The following is a 19,054-nucleotide window of genomic DNA, read 5'->3' as shown; positions in this document are numbered from 1 at the left end:
AAACATGTATTTATACCATTGTGTATATTTGAAATTATTTTTTTTTCGTAATCTCCATAGATATAATCTTTTCAGTTATTTAAAATATTCATTCATTCATTTAAATTTGGTATCTTCGGTCTTAGAATCACGAGTTGTATCCAAATAAATTAAAAAAAATATATATAAGCTACATGACCAATTTGACAAATCGGTTTTGGGTCCCTACGTAAAGGTTAGACACATTACGTTAAAAGAGAATATAACTGCGTCATAGCATTTCATGTGTCCATTTCGTCATGCATGTTAATCAATGGCTTAAATTCAATGGTAAGACTTAAACTAGAAAAAAAGCTAGACTATCCGAATGAGGGCACTGGATTTCAAAATCCCGAGAGGGAAAAAATGTAACTCAGCCTAAGCAGTGATGGGGAGTGCCTAAAGCTAACACACAAATCTTTTGTTCAGATACCTCTTCGTACCGGATCAAACACAGCGTAAGGTTGTTGTTTTTTTATTTACTAAAGAGAATCTAGAAAACAGGAAAATTCTATTTAAAAATAAAAGCTTATATTAATAGTAATTGCAACAATTATTTCGAATCAATCGTGCAATTAATTTATAATAGATCTAGACATAAAACACTAAAACATAATCGTTAAATACAAAAACAAAATTTAATAAATTACTCTGAAAGACACAAAGATAAAGGCACATTCCTCGTCCCATATGCTAGGACAAATTTGTACAAATGCTCCTTCTTCCCTAGTGCTATTAGAGCATGGAATGGGTTGCCTGAGCTAGCCAGGAAAACCAGTGACTTGGCAGAATTTAAGTCATTGGTTAATATGCATGACTAAATGCATGCGCGTAGGACGTAATCATCTTCTTTTTTGAAGTAACGTCTGTATTATATAATGGTTGTCTCCCGAGGCCTTTCCCGCGTTTGGGTATAGCCGCAAACCAGCGAAGGTTTGGATTCAGAGTTTTCCTTCTCCTAGATGGGTAGCCAACCAAAGCTAACGAGCCCCTCCTGCCCGAAGCTTACTGGTTTGGGCGCATGCGTCTCAAATAGCCCCTGACAGCCAGTCCAACTCCTGGCCTTCACGTGTGGTACAGATACTGAGCCTGGCGGAACCGTTACCTCCGACACATGAGGGGGTAAGAGGGAGCAACTGGCGCCTAAACTTAAACCAGTATGAGTATTTATATAAGAATTTAATTAATAGCATTGCATTTTCAATTTCACAATGTATTCCTAGATATTTTTGTAACTTAAAGAGACTATAATCTCGAAACCAGTTGATAGTTCATTGAATAAGATACACTTCCGCAAAGGGAATCTACTCACGCGAAAAGATATGATTATGTCAACATCCTGTTGTTTTAAAAGTTACCTTTTTAAGACAGAGAAATCAAAGTCACACACTCACAGCCAACACAAGCCTGTGTAGTTTTCTATTTCTATTTTCAGACTTCGACATTCTTATAATATAGTTTGATAAGAATGGATTGGACCAAATTTATCTTCTTGTTCATAAATACGTTGTTTGTTGTAAGTTATTTTCTATAGATCTCAAGATTCTTTATTCATTTCTTTTTCTTCTTTATTATATTTAATAATTATAATGATGGTAGAATCTAGAAATAATAAATATAGGGGCTGGACTACAAGCCACGCCTCTACACGGGAATCAAGTTTGCATACTAATCACAATTAGGAGGCTGGACTATAGAATACACACCTACACGAATGAACTTTTGCTACACAATCTGCGAGATTGCATAGCCCAGTAAGCCTGTAACTAATTTTTATGTAGATAAAAGTACAAGGCTCAGTGTGATGAACTGGCCGAAGGATTGTATTAATAATTTGATGAATTCATATGAAATGACCATCACACTTGCCGGGGATTATATGATTAAACTTGACAATTCAATGAAATGAAGAAAGAAACATCTCTCTGTATTTTCTTCAAACTTCTTTAATAACTTCTTCAACTTTCACATCAAATTAACTTCTTAATTCAATAACAACTTGACACTTCATAAATAAAACTTAAAGATACATAAAACTTCACTTAGTATAACTTCAACTTCAACTACTAAAACTTTACTTAATGGACCCGCTAATATCACAAAACTTATTACTAATCAAGAACTGAGCGAGGACCATCGCTCTACAAGAACTACTACTATGCGAGGACCGAGCGAGGACCCCGACTAACTGACTTTCCCCTTATTTATACTTTCTTTGATCGTACATTCCAGAATCATGGAACCTTCTCAGATAATTATTTTAGTAACTTTGACCTTCTAGAAGCTGACGTGTGCTATTTTTTCCTTAACCCCTTTCTTTGATTGGATACCTAAAATTAACTTGTTTACGCTGGACACTTGCACTGGTTTGAACTCGAGCTTCTAGAAACTGGTCGAAATAGGTCACAGACTTGACTCGTGACACTCAGATGTGGCGTAAAAGACACTGACCAGGGCTATATTTAAAGGCAGAGCTAAACACCCCCTACTCCTTATTTGTTTAGTCCTTGATATTGAATTTTTTTGACAGACATTGACCATTCTTAAGCCACAATGGATAAACGGCATACTGTAAATAAATATTACTGTTGAATTAGTTCTCCTTGCGTATTAACTTCCAACCGTACTACTGCGTTGTGTGTCTTGATTTCATAACAATATTCTTAATAATTCGGGAGTGTCAAGTATCTCTAGGCAGGGGCGGACTGGGTGTCAAAATCGGACCGGGCATTTCTATAAAATTCGGCCCACAAATTCTCTTTCATGTGATGGGCATCCATTTCTAGGTGTTCGGTCCTTAAAAATCATTGTTAAGTTTGATACTGTATCGATATGCATGCATACAGTGAACTCTATATCTTTATAAGCAATAAAGCGTCTTTTAAAATCAGCATTTATGTAGGACCTAAAAAGATGAAGCCTACTAGTAGCACTGTCTACATTTTATTTTCGGAAAATGTGTTCCATTAAAATAGTATTACACTGTAATGCCTATGAAGGACTTTTTTAAACACGACGCTCAGAGGTCCTTTTATAATAATAATAATAATAGTAATATAATAAGAATATTATAAAACATTTAACAACTTGATATGTGCCATAATGACTTCGATCAGGCCATTTCGGTGGCCCTACCGGCCCATTTGGGTACCGGCCCACCGGGCATATGCCCAAATGCCCATATAGACAGTCCGCCCCTGTCTCTAGGTTATTACTGTAATTACTTACGATATGTTCTTAGTCACTTTGTATCAGGCCGTAAACGTCAGGGCGGGAAAGTGATTTATGGCCTTTAAAAACACGATCCTGATGACCTATACTTCAAAAATCTGAAATAGAAAAGTGGTTTGAGTGCTGGGACAATTCTTAAAAAGCCCCTTGGAGTCTGGGAGCGCATGAGGCGCCCTGGCCGCACTTCCCCGTGGTGGAGGCTGTCCAGGCCTGAGCTGGCTATTATAGCACAGTGCGGGACAGGCCACTGTCCTATTGGCTCATATTTCTCACGGCTATGGCCAAATTTCGATTCACGGTGCCCCCGCTGCGGGGAAGAAGAGGAAACTGTGCCTCATATTCTGTTTCACTGCCCCAGACTTGCTGATCTCCGTCTCGACAGGTCTGGGAAACCAAAAATTCTCGACCTGTATGGGGACATTTATGCACAACGCAAGACACCAGGGTTTCTGTCCAGGACTTTTGCAAGAGAGTGCTTCTCAAGCCCTCACTCTAATGGAGTTTGATGATGATGATCCTGATGACCATTCGATGGTGTGAATTAAATGGACACATACATCTACCCTCTATACAAGCCAGATTGCACTTTACCTTTAAGAGCTTAAAAATGAGTACACTATACAATTATATATTGTACATCGACAAACAAGTTAGACAGATTACCTTGTAGTATCTGTCAATAAATGCTAATCAACTTTAATTCATTAATGAGTGATAGAGTTGAAAACAATACGTGAATAAATAAAACTATGTGCTATTAAGAAGTTTTAGAAAATGTTCAATATATAGCTAACTACCAGACATGTAGACTTACTGTGACTTAGATCTTTCCGCGCCGTTCGACGCATTGAGCCGCAAGCTATCTACACAAAGATCTGCCCCTGGCAATGTCTGAAGCCTCTTCCCACCTGGTGTCCACTGTTCTGAGCTTCTCCATCAAAGTGTGGCGCCAGGTAATACGAGGACGTCTCTGTTTAAGCTTTCCTCCTATTGTCCTCCATGTCTTCGCAACTCTTTGTATGCGTAGTTCATGTTGTCGGAGAACATGCCCTGCAAACCTCATGTGACGCTCTGTCACAACCTTTTTAAGGGTCGACTACCAGGATAGGATTTCCTTGTTTGAGACCCGATCTGTGTAACTGACTCCTGAAATCAGTCTTAGCCATTTTTGTTTAGCCACATTTAGTCTTTTCTCCATTTCGACTTCCATGTCTCACATGCATTTGTTTAGTTAAGTATATAATTAAAACTTAAGTTAGGAATGAAGTTTAAAATTATTATGTTTGTTTATATTACTTGATTTTTTCTCCTTCTCTTATTAACTACTTAGAATCTCAGCTTTTCTTATCATGTCTCTTATTAGAAGCATGCCTCCATACTAAATTAACAATTCTCACCTTATCCCGCCATTCGTGTGTAAAAATCAATGTTGATTGGATACGTTCGAACATTGCTCAAGTCAGAAGATCGAACATTCGATTTGTAACACTAACCAGATTCTCATAGATTGTTTTTGTTGTTAAAACATATTGGTAATATAATGAGCTCTGACCTTTTTTTTTAAAAAAAAAACTTATATCAACTCACTCTGTCTGTCTGTCTGTCTGTCTGTCTGTCTGGTAAAACGCTTAAACACACTATTTCACCCACACTCATTCTAGGATTAAATTGAAACCTTTCAAACATATTCGTTGGCGTATTCAGAGATAAGGCTAAATATGTGGGGGTTTGTCCCCCTTGCATAATTGTGCACGTTATTTCTCCCACACCCATTCTCGTATCAAGTTGGACCTCTTAACAATTATTTATCGTACTTAACAAAACATGAATCGATAAGAAAAAATTAACCAATCCATAGATTACTGGTAATTAATAATTTATCTCGAATTTAGGAATAAGGGAAACGACTTTTGCATTATTTAGAGATATAGTTGTAGTGTGGAGTTCTTCCCATTTCTTGTATTTAGCTTGTTTCTTTCTTCTGTTCACAGCTAATTGGTTTGTTGTTACAGCTTACTGGTTTCTTCTTTGCACTGGTGCCCAGCTATTTCCTGGCACCTGCTCTCAACTCTGTTAGTAAAAATGGTAATTATTATCTATTTATCTATGCATAGGTGCGGTGGCTGAGTGTGAAACCTTAGCTTCCCAACCGGGTGGTCCCAGGTTCGAATCCTGGATTTTTTTTTTTATTTCAGGATCTTTAGGGTGCCTCTGATCCCAACCAGCTCTATTGGAAACCTGACATTAGTTGGGGAAAACTAAAGGCGGTTGGTCATTTTGCTGGTCACATGACACCCTTATTAAGCCACAGAAACAGATGACCTATAGATCGCAAGTTCTGAAGGGAGAACTTGACTACTTATATGTATCTATCTATCTATCTATCTATCTATCTATCTATAGACCTGTGAAATGGCAACGAGCTATTGGTCTAAACTTCCCACATGTTGCGACGTTGCAGGTTAGGGTTTAGTCCTTCTATGGCGATTGGTCTCAATACAACTCAGTCCGACAGTTCAACTTATCTTATCTAGTTTTTACCCATAAGACTTTTAAGATAATTCTGAACACACGTCATACGCTGTGGTCCATGTTATTATCCTATTTTGGTATGTAAAGAAACATTCAACAAATTCGTAATAACCGCCAAGAAAATATTTAAAAATATATAAACCTGAGTCATTCCCCTTCAAAAGGCGCGATGGCTAAGTGGTAAAGCGCTGGGATCCTTAACCGGAGATTCTAGGGTTCGAATCTTGATGAAAACTAGATTTTTAATTCCGTGTTTTTTAGCGTTTCTCTGAGTCCACACAGCTCTAGAGGGTACCTGACTTTAGTTGGGGAAAAGTAAAGTCGGCTGGTCGTTGTGTTGGCCTCATGACACCATAGTTAATCGTAGGCCACAGAAATTGATGATCTTTACACTTCCTGTGTCAATCCTGGGTGGATTCTTTTACACTCTTTTTCTCCCACTCCCCATTCTCGGATCAAGTGGAAATTTCGCAAAATTATTAATAGTTGATGACAACACACGAATCAATAAAAATGTTTTAACTAAATTGTTGATCATTTAGTGTTCATAAAACTTTCAATATAGAGAAGTATGGCAGCAATTCTGCTCTGCTCTCCCTTCACTTAAAAGTTAAAAAAAAAGTTGTTGTTTCTTAATTTTCATATTTTGCTTGTTTTATATTTTTGCTTGTTTTATATTTTTGCTTGTTTTATATTTTTGCTTGTTATATATTTTTCTTGTTTTATATTTTTGCTTGTTTCATATTTTGCTTGTTTTATATTTTTGCTTGTTTTATATTTTTGCTTGTTTTATATTTTTGCTTGTTTTATATTTTTGCTTGTTTTATATTTTTGCTTTTCTGACGGCCAGAAGTAATATAAAAACGTAGAAGGCATAGTTAACTTTGATGAAGCATTTCCAAGGTTTAGTCTAGATGAGTCTTACTGTCATCTATTGCCGCTGGCTTATGCATAAGATAATAGAAACCTTTTTTTTCTTCAACTTGATGAATAGAGCAGCATTCCAAGGAGGCGTTAGGGTTAGGTAAAGCGCTTGCCTTCCGAACCTAGGGTGCTTCGTTCGAATCCTGTTGACGACTGGGATTTTTAATTTCGGGATCTACAGGGCGCCTCTGAGACCAGCCAGCTGTAATGGGTACCTGGGTTTAGTTGGGGAAAATGAGGACAGCTCTTGTAACCGTGGGCTACAAAAAAAATCAGATGACCTTTACATCACCTGGTCTGGTCGTGCGGTTTGCGCGCTGGACTGTCGTTCGGATTTATCGACGGTCGAGGGTTCAAACCCTGTCCGCTCCCATCCCCGGTCGTCCTGCGGGAGGCTTGGACTAGGAAGTAAACTATCTTCAACTCTGAAGGAACATCCGAAACATGTAAAACATTTGACAAACAAACCTGACCTATTGATAGCAAGGTCTGAAAGGGGAACTTGATCTTACTTTACTTATTGGGTCCTTGTAAGAAAATCTGCAATATGGTTGTTGTTTTTTTTAATCTGCAATATGTTTTTTGTTCTCAATCTGGAATATGGTTGTTTTTTTTTTCTTCCCCGACAGATTCGATGTTCTACAGTCTACCGAAATCTGAAGATGAAATATTATCGTTGCCTTTTATGTACGAGTTTGGTTTAGGTCTTATCTACCTTGGGTTGTTTCTGTTCCTTATCAGCCTCTTAGGGTGTGTCCTTTCTCTCTTCGAACAGTGGTGTACGTTCAGGAAATATTTTTACCTATACGTGAGTATCTTTAACTCATCCGGGAGATGGGGGTTGACTAGGAAGTATCTTTAACTCATCCGGAAGGTGGGGTTGACTAGGAAGTATCTTTAACTCATCCGGGAGGTGGGGGTTGACTAGGAAGTATCTTTAACTCATCCGGGAGGTGGGGCTGACTAGGAAGTATCTTTAACTCATCCGGAAGGTGGGGTTGACTAGGAAGTATCTTTAACTCATCCGGGAGAAGGGGGTTGACTAGGAAGTATCTTTAACTCATCCGGGAGGTGGGGCTGACTAGGAAGTATCTTTAACTCATCCGGAAGGTGGGGTTGACTAGGAAGTATCTTTAACTCATCCGGGATGTGGAGTTGACTAGGAAGTATCTTTAACTCATCCGGGAGGTGGAGTTGACTAGGAAGTATTTTTAACTCATCCGGGATGTGGAGTTGACTAGGAAGTATCTTTAACTCATCCGGGAGGTGGGGTTGACTAGGAAGTATCTTTAACTCATCAGGGAGGTGGAGTTGACTAGGGAGTGTCTTTAACTCATCAGGGAGGTGGGGTTGACTAGGAAGTATCTTTAACTCATCCGGGAGGTGGGGCTGACTAGGAAGTATCTTTAACTCATCCGGGAGGTGGGGTTGACTAGGAAGTATCTTTAACTCAACCGGGATATGGAGTTGACTAGGAAGTATCTTTAACTCATCCGGGAGGTGGAGTTGACTAGGAAGTATCTTTAACTCATCCGAGATGTGGAGTTGACTAGGAAGTATCTTTAACTCATCCGGGAGGTGGGGTTGACTAGGAAATATCTTTAACTCATCAGGGAGGTGGGGTTGACTAGGAAGTATCTTTAACTCATCCGAGATGTGGAGTTGACTAGGAAGTATCTTTAACTCATCCGGGAGGTGGGGTTGACTAGGAAGTATCTTTAACTCATCCGAGATGTGGAGTTGACTAGGAAGTATCTTTAACTCATCCGGGAGGTGGGGTTGACTAGGAAGTATCTTTAACTCATCAGGGAGGTGGAGTTGACTAGGGAGTGTCTTTAACTCATCAGGGAGGTGGGGTTGACTAGGAAGTATCTTTAACTCATCCGGGAGGTGGGGCTGACTAGGAAGTATCTTTAACTCATCCGGGAGGTGGGGTTGACTAGGAAGTATCTTTAACTCAACCGGGATATGGAGTTGACTAGGAAGTATCTTTAACTCATCCGGGAGGTGGAGTTGACTAGGAAGTATCTTTAACTCATCCGAGATGTGGAGTTGACTAGGAAGTATCTTTAACTCATCCGGGAGGTGGGGTTGACTAGGAAATATCTTTAACTCATCAGGGAGGTGGAGTTGACTAGGGAGTGTCTTTAACTCATCAGGGAGGTGGAGTTGACTAGGAAGTATCTTTAACTCATCCGGGAGGTGGGGTTGACTAGGAAGTATCTTTAACTCATCCGGGAGGTGGGGTTGACTAGGAAGTATCTTTAACTCATCCGGGAGTTGGGGTTGACTAGAAAGTATCTTTAACTCATCCGGGAGGTGGGGCTGACTAGGAAGTATCTTTAACTCATCCGGAAGGTGGGGTTGACTAGGAAGTATCTTTAACTCATCCGGGATGTGGAGTTGACTAGGAAGTATCTTTAACTCATCCGGGAGGTGGAGTTGACTAGGAAGTATTTTTAACTCATCCGGGATGTGGAGTTGACTAGGAAGTATCTTTAACTCATCAGGGAGATGGGGTTGACTAGGAAGTATCTTTAACTCATCCGGGAGGTGGGGTTGACTAGGAAGTATCTTTAACTCATCTGGGAGATGGGGTTGACTAGGAAGTATCTTTAACTCATCCGGGAGTTGGGGTTGACTAGGAAGTATCTTTAACTCATCCGGGAGATGGGGTTGACTAGGAAGTATCTTTAACTCATGCGGGAGGTGGGGTTGACTAGGAAGTATCTTTAACTCATCCGGGAGGTGGAGTTGACTAGGAAGTATCTTTAACTCATCCGGGAGGTGGGGTTGACTAGGAAGTATCTTTAACTCATCCGTGAGGTGGGGCTGACTAGGAAGTATCTTTAACTCATCCGGTAAGTGGGGCTAACTAGGAAGTATCTTTAACTCATCAGGGAGGTGGGGTTGACTAGGAAGTATCTTTAACTCTTCCGGGAGGTGGAGTTGACTATCTTTAACTCTTCCGGGAGATGGGTTGACTAGGAAGTATCTTTATCTCATCCGGGAGATGGGGTTGACTAGGAAGTATCTTTAACTCATCCGGGAGGTGGGGTTGACTAGGAAGTATCTTTAACTCATCCGGGAGGTGGGGTTGACTAGGAAGTATCTTTAACTCATCCGGGAGGTGGAGTTGACTAGGAAGTATCTTTAACTCTTCCGGGAGGTGGAGTTGACTATCTTTAACTCTTCCGGGAGCTGGGGTTGACTAGGAAGTATCTTTAACTCATCCGGGAGGTGGGGTTAACTAGGAAGTATCTTTAACTCATCCGGGAGGTGGGGTTGACTAGGAAGTATCTTTAACTCATCCGGGAGGTGGGGTTGACTAGGAAGTATCTTTAACTCATCCGGGAGGTGGAGTTGACTAGAAAGTATCTTTAACTCATCCGGGAGGTGGAGTTGACTAGGAAGTATCTTTAACTCATCCGGGAGGTGGGGTTGACTAAGAAGGTTTGATTTATGACAGGGCAATGCAATTGTGAGTATATAATATTTACAACAGATTTTTATTGTGTTACATAAATTTTCAACCATCTGTGCTGTGTGTGGACCTTGCTTTTAATCACTTGGCTGTGTAACATTTAGCTCTTGAGCTATATAGGGGAATAATCCTTGAGAGTTTATGGGCACGACATGGCCCAAAGTGTGCCAATGTGCAAAAAAAAAACAACAACAAAAAAAAAACAACAAAAAACAACAGCACCAAAATATCAAATATCATATCTTATCTTATCACATTATATTATAATATATTACTTATCATAGCTTACTTATCTCATCTTACTTCTTCACCTATCTCTTAGTCTGTTGGACCGTTGGGGCACCATTGAAGAACTGTCAACTGTCTTGCTCCATTCGTCTCAGTTCTTTGCCTTGGGTAGAATTTCATTCACTGACCGGCCTGTCCAATCGCAGTACTAATCCTGTTTATTATTTCTTCATTCGTGACGCGGTCTATGTGACCCCTAAGATCTTCGTTCAATTGCTAGGATCCTCTTCTCGAGATCTGCAGTCAGCGTCCAAGATTCGCATCCATATAAGAATGTGGCCGTGGCCAGGGAGCGAATCTGTCTGATTTTTGTATCAGTGCTATGCCTTTATCTGTTCAGATTATTTTGAGTTTTGCAAGTGCTGCTGTAGACTGTGCAATTCTGACCAGCAGTTCAGTTTTGGTTCCTTCATCTGAGACAACAGCTCCAAGGTATTTAACTCTTTCTCTCTGTAATTATTTACCACATTCTGGTGGAATCAACGTTGGTATCGTCAGTTAGGAGAGAAAGAGTTAAAGCTACTGACACTTGTCAGCTTTTCGATACCAATTATGATGCCCCTTTTAAAGCCCTGTTGGCTATCTGTCATAATTTGTGTTTTTTTTTCGGCACTGATTTACATACCATATGCTGCGTAAGTCTTGTCTATGCGCATCACCAAGTCAGCTAGTTCTTCTTCTGTCCCTACTAGACCAGTAGTAACTTTTCTTCCTCAAATGCTTACAGAACCTTCGTAGCCCTCGAGAGCATCTTCCATTCCATCCTTTCAAGGAAGACATTGAAAAGAGCTCGTGACAGTAGGCAGCCTTGTCTCACAACAACTTTGGTTACTTATCTTACTTATCTTATTTTTTTTCCTCATCTTATTTTCTTTATACTATCTTACTTATCTCATCTTTACTTATTAATATTGTTACGATCTCTCCTGATGAGGCGTTCTGCCAACACTGCTAAACACAACACAACACATCAACACACCAAGAACATAATATGAACTAGAATATGATTCCTATTTCAGTATGTTTTTGCCCTGAACATTTTGATAGTCGCTCAATTGGTTGCATTTATACTGTTCTGCAAAACAAACTCTGTGGTAAGTTTAAAAAAAAAAAGTAAAAATGAAATCCTTTCAGACCTTACAATCCATAGGGCTGAAGATGTAAAGGTCGTCTGTTTCTGTGACCGATGATTGGCGAGGGTGTCACGCGACCAGCACAACGACCGATCGCTTTTGCTTTCCCAAACTATGCCATGTGCCCATGAACTCTTTCTCTCCGTAATAATTTTTGCACATTTCGACGGAATTTTTCGTTTTAGTCATGACTATTTCACTATGTCAATGAACGTTGAATGGTGTAATACTGAGTTCTTGCTTCCTGAAGTACTCTAGACACGTGACAAGACAAATATTATAGACTGACTGAAGCTCATTTCAGCAGACAAACATGAAGTTTATTTTACTACAATAATAATAATACACTGCACTCCTTGTTAGTGCTACAAGTTTGAAGTTTATTTTACTACAATAATAATAATACACTGCACTCCTTGTTAGTGCTACAAGTCAAGAAATAATAAACAATCCTATCCGCATAGCAGCGGTATCAAATGTATCAATCACGTCCGCATCTCAGCGGGTAACAATAAGAACAATTACTACTAGTGACACTGGAGCTTCAACTATAGATATCCATTGAAATACGAATAATACCTTAATATCCAATAAGCACATAATGAAATCAACTCTCAAATATTATTAATCAACAATCACTAGTCCATCGACTTTCATGCTATATGCATACATATCCACCAGTCCAGGAGGGAACGTCCAACCTTCCTGGACCGGGAGCAAGACCTTACTGACTTGACTGAACTCAAAGTCAACTTTATTCATTCTACTTCCTGTTTTCTACATCAGGAATTCCACGTGTCTTTTAAACTCTTAACATGACGTGAACTTTAGATCATGCAATGTCAACTAAGACTGTGACACACTACCATGTAATGATGAAGCTTCAATGGCTTTGTTGTGAACAGAGAATGTTGTATTTGGTGGAGAATCAAAAGGGGAATGCATGCTCTTTCTATATAGCATAAAGTGATGGTCTTAAAATTAAACATTTATTTCATTTAATGAGGTCAAATCAACGATGGTATCGTCGATTAGGAGAGAAAGAGTTAAGGTTGGGTGGCATCAGGGTCGTCATAAGAATCATGAAGTTCGAAACCCTAGTCTTCAGCGAGACTCAAACCCGAGATCTCTCGGTACGGACATCAAGAGCTTTACAATTCACCTTCCACGCCCCTCCCCCCTCTCCCAACGTAAGTTACACAAATTAAAATGAATAACGCCCCCCCCCCCTCTCCCTAACGTAAGTTACACAAATTAAAATGAATAACGTCAAGTTTGATGTAGTTGCGCTTGGCTTTACGAACCGGAGTGTTCGAATCCTGGTGAAGACTGGGATTTTTTTTTTACATTTCGGGATCTTTAGGGTGCCTCTGTGTCCACTCAGCTTTTATGGGTACTTAACATTAGTTCGGTTAAAGTAAAGGTCGTTGTGCTGTCCACATGACGCCCTCATTAACCGTGGGCCACACAAACAGATTACATCGTCTGCCCTGTAAACTGGAAGGGGAACTTTACATTACTTTTAAGTTTGATGAATATAAATTTATATTGATATTCAAACAAATTGATTAATCCTTCGTGTTTCATTTATTTATAAATAGAAAATTTTTTTAACTTCTGGCATTTTACGCCCTGAGATAGGTGAATGTCCCTTTGCAATTTCTTGTTTGGGTAAAGAGAACAATTATTTATGTACAACTGCGGTCACAGGTTGGGCATTAGTAAACACAGAAAAAAATGTTATAGTTACGCTTTTGCTATAAAAAAATAATTCATCAACACTTACTATGTAATTTTTTTTTTGACTTAAAACAGCTTCATCAAAATATCATATCAACTCTAAAAAGTAAATATAAAGAACAATACCAAGAGAAAGGAACGGATGCCTTTAGCAAGACTGTAAATCTGGTTCAGGTTTATGTAAGTTCGACTTGGAGTAGCTCATTCTTTATATTTTTATCTTTAGCGGCCCTTGAAAAGGGCAACACTTTCTCCACGCACACGTCTCTTGTGTTTAGAGGTAGGATTGGACTTCATAGCTTTAGGAATTCGTGCTGAGAATATTGAAAACTGATTGCTTACCAAAAAAAAAAAGGAAAACCTCGGATTGACCTTTTTTTTTTTTGGGGGGGGGGGGGGGGTCCATTTCAGTTTGGGTGGAAACACAAACTCTCTTTGTAATATTTTTTAATGTATGTTGAGCTATAAACACACATTAACATAGTAAGAAAAAATCGTCCCATATCAGTAGACTAAATCATCTTTAATTTACCTAGATATAAGTATAGATGTCTATTTAGTTTTATTGGACGATATTTATCGAAAGCGATAGGTCTGTTTATTTGTATGTCTATTCTCTAATATATTTAGTTCCTCGTCAGTGGCTTGGCGCCTTGATTTTCTGATACTTTTTAGCTTTCGCTTCACTCACGTGATTGTTTTACCCTCTCCGTAATTGATGTGAGGCCCATACTGAATGAGTGTAAGCCCCCCCCCCCTTTTTTTTATATAATGGTTTCTGTTATCACTGTTTTCCTGCTTTAACTCTTTCTCTCCGTCATTATTTTCCTCGTTCCGATAGAATTATTCATTTTTCTCATTTGATCCGACGGGGGCTGCCTAGCAGAAACTACATTGCTTTTTCAGCAAAGGTTTCCATGATAACCTTAGGTTAAGCTGCTGTCTTTTTTGTGTTGTAACTCTACAGTTTCGTTGCTGTGCGATTGACGAGAAAGACTTCGCTACGCATGTACACTTGTTCGTATGTAGAAAGGTAAGAGATTCTCAGCGCCAGTCATTTATATTATTATAAAGAGGCAATTACATTGTCGTAAAGGAAAACAAGAAAAACAAAAGGTGTGTGAAATGTAAGAAGATTCCAGATCGCTCGTTTTCAGACATAGAGCTGTTGACATTTGCATTGACGCAAATGGACATTAACGTTGTCGCAAAAATTAAAACTTGCATTGTTGCAAACAAACATTTATAATGAGGTAAAAAAGGCATTTGCATAGTCGTAAACATTATTTATAATGTCATAAACAGACATTTATATTGTCGTAAACAGACGTGTTAGTCATCATCATCATCATCATCATCAACTCCATTAGAGTGAGGGCTTGAGAGGCTCAAATCCTCTCTTGCAAAAGCCCTGGACAGAAACCCTGCTGTCTTGCGAAGTGCGTACACGTCACCATACAGGTCGAGAATTTTTGGTTTCCCAGACCTGTCGAGACGGAGATCAGCAAGTCCGGGGAAGTCAAACAGAATATGAGGCACGGTTGCCTGTTCTTCCCCGCAGCGGGGGCACCGGGAGTCAAAATTTGGCCATAGCCGCGAGAAATATGAGCCAACAGGACAGTGGCCTGTGCTGCACTGTGCTATAATAGCTTGCTCAGGCCTGGACAGCCTCCACCACGGGGAAGTGCGGTCAGGGCGCCTCATGCGCTCCCAGACTACACGGGCTTTTTGGGACTTGTCCCAGCACTCAAACCACTTTTCCAGTTCTGTTTTTTTTTTGTGTTAGTAATCTTTTTACTATTTCAATAATTAAAATACAGCTACAATTTGAAATATAGATTGATGGTCCCTTTGGAAAATAACGTCTTCTCGCCCCCTTATCGAGACGTCGGTGTAGGGGGCAAGCCACAGGCTGAGATACGCTCAAAGAGTGTTTCATCAAGATGGACAAGCGGGCGTGGCTATTAGGGTCAACAAACGATTGAATAGTTTTGAATGGAAGCTGGTTCCTCTACTTCCAAAGCAAAAGGTGGTCACTTGACCAAGCTTTGTACGTGGAAGAGATTGTCTCTCCAGAATAGGGCTCTTAAAGTCACATGGAAAAGGGCTCTTTAAGATGAAAGATTGTGCTACGACTGCAGGAGACCAACTATTTGAATTGCTCCTAATCACAAAGACACAATCTGTATATGTTTGTAACACTGAACTGTCTCAGTTCTAATTCGCCTATGCTCCCTACAGGCAACTGCAGGCTGTTACACCAAAATCTCAGAAGTTATTCAAAAGAACAAAATCTATGCAGAAGTCACACATTATATCCTTATATTCCTGCAGGTAAGTCATTTCAGACTGGAGGGCTGCAGTGGATATTATGTAAAGGTAAAAAAAATTTGGGCAGATGGTTAACGAGGGTGTCTTGTGGCCAGCAGAAAAACGAACCGCCCCTTCTGCCCCATAGATCGCAAGGCCTGAAAGGAAAACCTTACTTAATATACAAATAGAATTGCTATTTTTAGAGTATAGGACACATACATACATTGGCTCGTTTGAGAGTATAGGATACATACATACATTGGCTCGTTTGAGAGTATAAGATACATACATACATTGGATCGTTTGAGAGTATAAGATACATACATACATTGGCTCGTTTGAGAGTATAGGATACATACATACATTGGCTCGTTTGAGAGTATAGGATACATACATACATTGGCTCGTTTGAGAGTATAGGATACATACATACATTGGCTCGTTTGAGAGTATAAGATACATACATACATTGGATCGTTTGAGAGTATAGGATACATACATACATTGGCTCGTTTGAGAGTATAAGATACATACATACATTGGCTCGTTTGAGAGTATAAGATACATACATACATTGGCTCGTTTGAGAGTATAGGATACATACATACATTGGCTCGTTTGAGAGTATAAGATACATACATACATTGGATCGTTTGAGAGTATAAGATACATACATACATTGGCTCGTTTGAGAGTATAAGATACATACATACATTGGCTCGTTTGAGAGTATAGGACACATACATACATTGGCTCGTTTGAGAGTATAAGATACATACATACATTGGCTCGTTTGAGAGTATAAGATACATACATACATTGGCTCGTTTGAGAGTATAAGATACATACATACATTGGCTCGTTTCAGAGTGTAGGATACATACATACATTGGCTCGTTTGAGAGTATAAGATACATACATACATTGTCTCGTTTTAGAGTGTAGGATACATACATACATTGGCTCGTTTGAGAGTATAAGATACATACATACATTGGCTCGTTTGAGAGTATTAGGAAACATACATATATACATTGGCTCGTTTGAGAGTATAAGATACATACATACATTGGCTCGTTTGAGAGTATTAGGAAACATACATATATACATTGGCTCGTTTGAGAGTATTAGGAAACATACATACAATGTCTTGTTTGAGAGTATTAGGAAACATACATACGATGGCTCGTTTGAGGGTATAACATACATACATAGAACACTAGAAACAATTAATTTGGTCATGTCCTTTGTTTTCTATTTCAGATGATTGAAGTTATTCTGGCCATTGTGTTATACTTACGCAAAGAACAGAAACCGGCCCGAGAAGCGTTGTCACTTAGAAAGATAACCAAAAAGCAGATAAAGACATCTCACAAAAGTCAAAAAAGCATTCCAGAAGTAGTCGCGCCGAATAATAGTTTAAACGACCTCACAGCAACCCCGTCTTTTGACGATGTGTTGACGAGTATTTAGAAATTTAACAAAAATAAATCTTTTACGTGACTTTAAAGGCTGTCAAATCGCGACATACATAGCGACATACATCGAGACATACACCGAGACATACATTGAGACATACATTGCGACATACATTGCGACATACATTGCGACATACATTGCGACATACATTGCGACATACATTGCGACATACATTGAGACATACATTGCGACATACATTGCGACATACATTGAGACATACATTGAGACATACATTGCGACATACATTGCGACATACATTGCGACATACATTGCGACATACATTGCGACATACATTGAGACATACATTGCGACATACATTGCGACATACATTGCGACATACATTGCGACATACATTGCGACATACATTGCGACATACATTGAGACATACATTGCGACATACATTGCGACATACATTGCGACATACATTGCGACATACATTGAGACATACATTGCGACATACATTCCGACATACATTGCGACATACATTGCGACATACATCTTGCAGTCTTCACTCACCTCGTTAGTTCTCACCAGTTCTAATGTTGGGGGTGGGGTGTACTCTGGGTTTTGGTTGCTATGCTGACCCTTCTACAGGGTAGAAGTAACATTATTTGTCATTTTCAAATATTAGGTTACTGGAAGAATCTTGAAATATAGCTGATATACAATGCATTTGTTTAGTCAGTAATAAAGAAATGTATTTCCCCGATTTAGTTAATAAATATAAATGCTCTTAATAATATTCATCTGGAGAACCATGCCAATATAATATGATATGCCTCGATTTAGTTAATAAATATAAATGCACTCAATAATATTGATCTGGAGAACCTTGCGCAGTTTTTTTTCAGCCCATGTTTGCATCATATGACATGACGTAGTGTAGTTGATAAATATAAATACACTAAATAATATTAATATTAATAAATCTATACATTTTTATAATTGTAAAAAAAAAAAAAGAAATACATTATTCGAAAAAAAAAATTTTCTCCTTTTTTATATTTAATTTGTTTAATATGTATATTTTATTAAGAAGCAATATAAAAAAAAATCATTTCTAAAAACAAAGCTAAAGTGAGGAGTTGAAACGGTGATGGGTTACACTATCACAGAATGGAATAAGCTACCTTTTTTTTTCTATATACAACTAACCATTACATCACTAATTGATTAACTAAATAATTATTTTTTGTGTGGATTCATGTATTATCATAGACTCTAAGACTATGAATAATTATGCAAATTTTCAACTTGGAGAGCGGGAGGTGGGAGAGATATAATCATTGAACTAATTGGTTAATGTTTTGATTGATTCATGCTTTGTTAGGTGCATCACATAATTATGTAAAAGTTTCAATTTGATCAGAGAAAAGTTTGTGGGGAAAATAGTGTGTACCTAAAATTGTGCCAAACAGATAAACAGACAATCAGCTTTTTAAATAAATTGTATATATTTGAAATGAAGAGGTCGGCTGCGCAGTCTTGCAAGGTGGTAAATTAGAAATATAGAACTTAAGAACCTCTGAAGCTATCTGAACTCTCTGAAGTTATCTGAACCCTCTGGAGTTATATGACCACTCTGAACTTATCTGAACCCTCTGAACTTATCTGAACCCTCCGAAGTTATCTGAACCCTCTGAACTTATCTGAACCCTTTGGAGTTATATGACCACTCTGAACTTATCTGAACCCTCTGAACTTATCTGAACCCTCTGGAGTTATCTGAACCCTCTGGAGTTATCTGAACCCTCTGAAGCTATATGAACTCTCTGAAGTTATCTGAACCCTCTGGAGTTATATGACTACTCTGAACTTATCTGAACCCTCTGAACTTATCTGAACCCTCTGGAGTTATATGACCACTCTGAACTTATCTGAACCCTCTGAACTTATCTGAACCCTCTGAACT

The 19,054-nt window shown here is 38.8% G+C and overlaps 1 protein-coding gene across 1 annotated transcript; it reads left to right on the top strand.

Annotated features, from left to right (window-relative positions):
- The first annotated feature begins 944 nt into the window (after positions 1–944).
- On the top strand, positions 945–17,845 carry LOC106075752 (uncharacterized). Its single transcript, XM_056009314.1, has 8 exons — positions 945–1,534; positions 5,241–5,334; positions 7,335–7,513; positions 11,497–11,571; positions 13,426–13,530; positions 14,318–14,383; positions 15,592–15,684; positions 16,927–17,845. Exons 1-8 carry the CDS (start codon positions 1,487–1,489, stop codon positions 17,134–17,136), a joined length of 870 nt encoding a protein of 289 aa, XP_055865289.1. The 5' UTR covers positions 945–1,486; the 3' UTR covers positions 17,137–17,845.
- Positions 17,846–19,054: the final 1,209 nt, after the last annotated feature.

This window comes from Biomphalaria glabrata, chromosome 14, assembly GCF_947242115.1.
Source record: "Biomphalaria glabrata chromosome 14, xgBioGlab47.1, whole genome shotgun sequence".
In the NCBI taxonomy this organism is placed as follows: Eukaryota; Metazoa; Mollusca; class Gastropoda; family Planorbidae; genus Biomphalaria; species Biomphalaria glabrata.
Note: the sequence above shows the minus strand (reverse complement) of the source record. Positions and strands in the feature narration are given on the sequence as shown.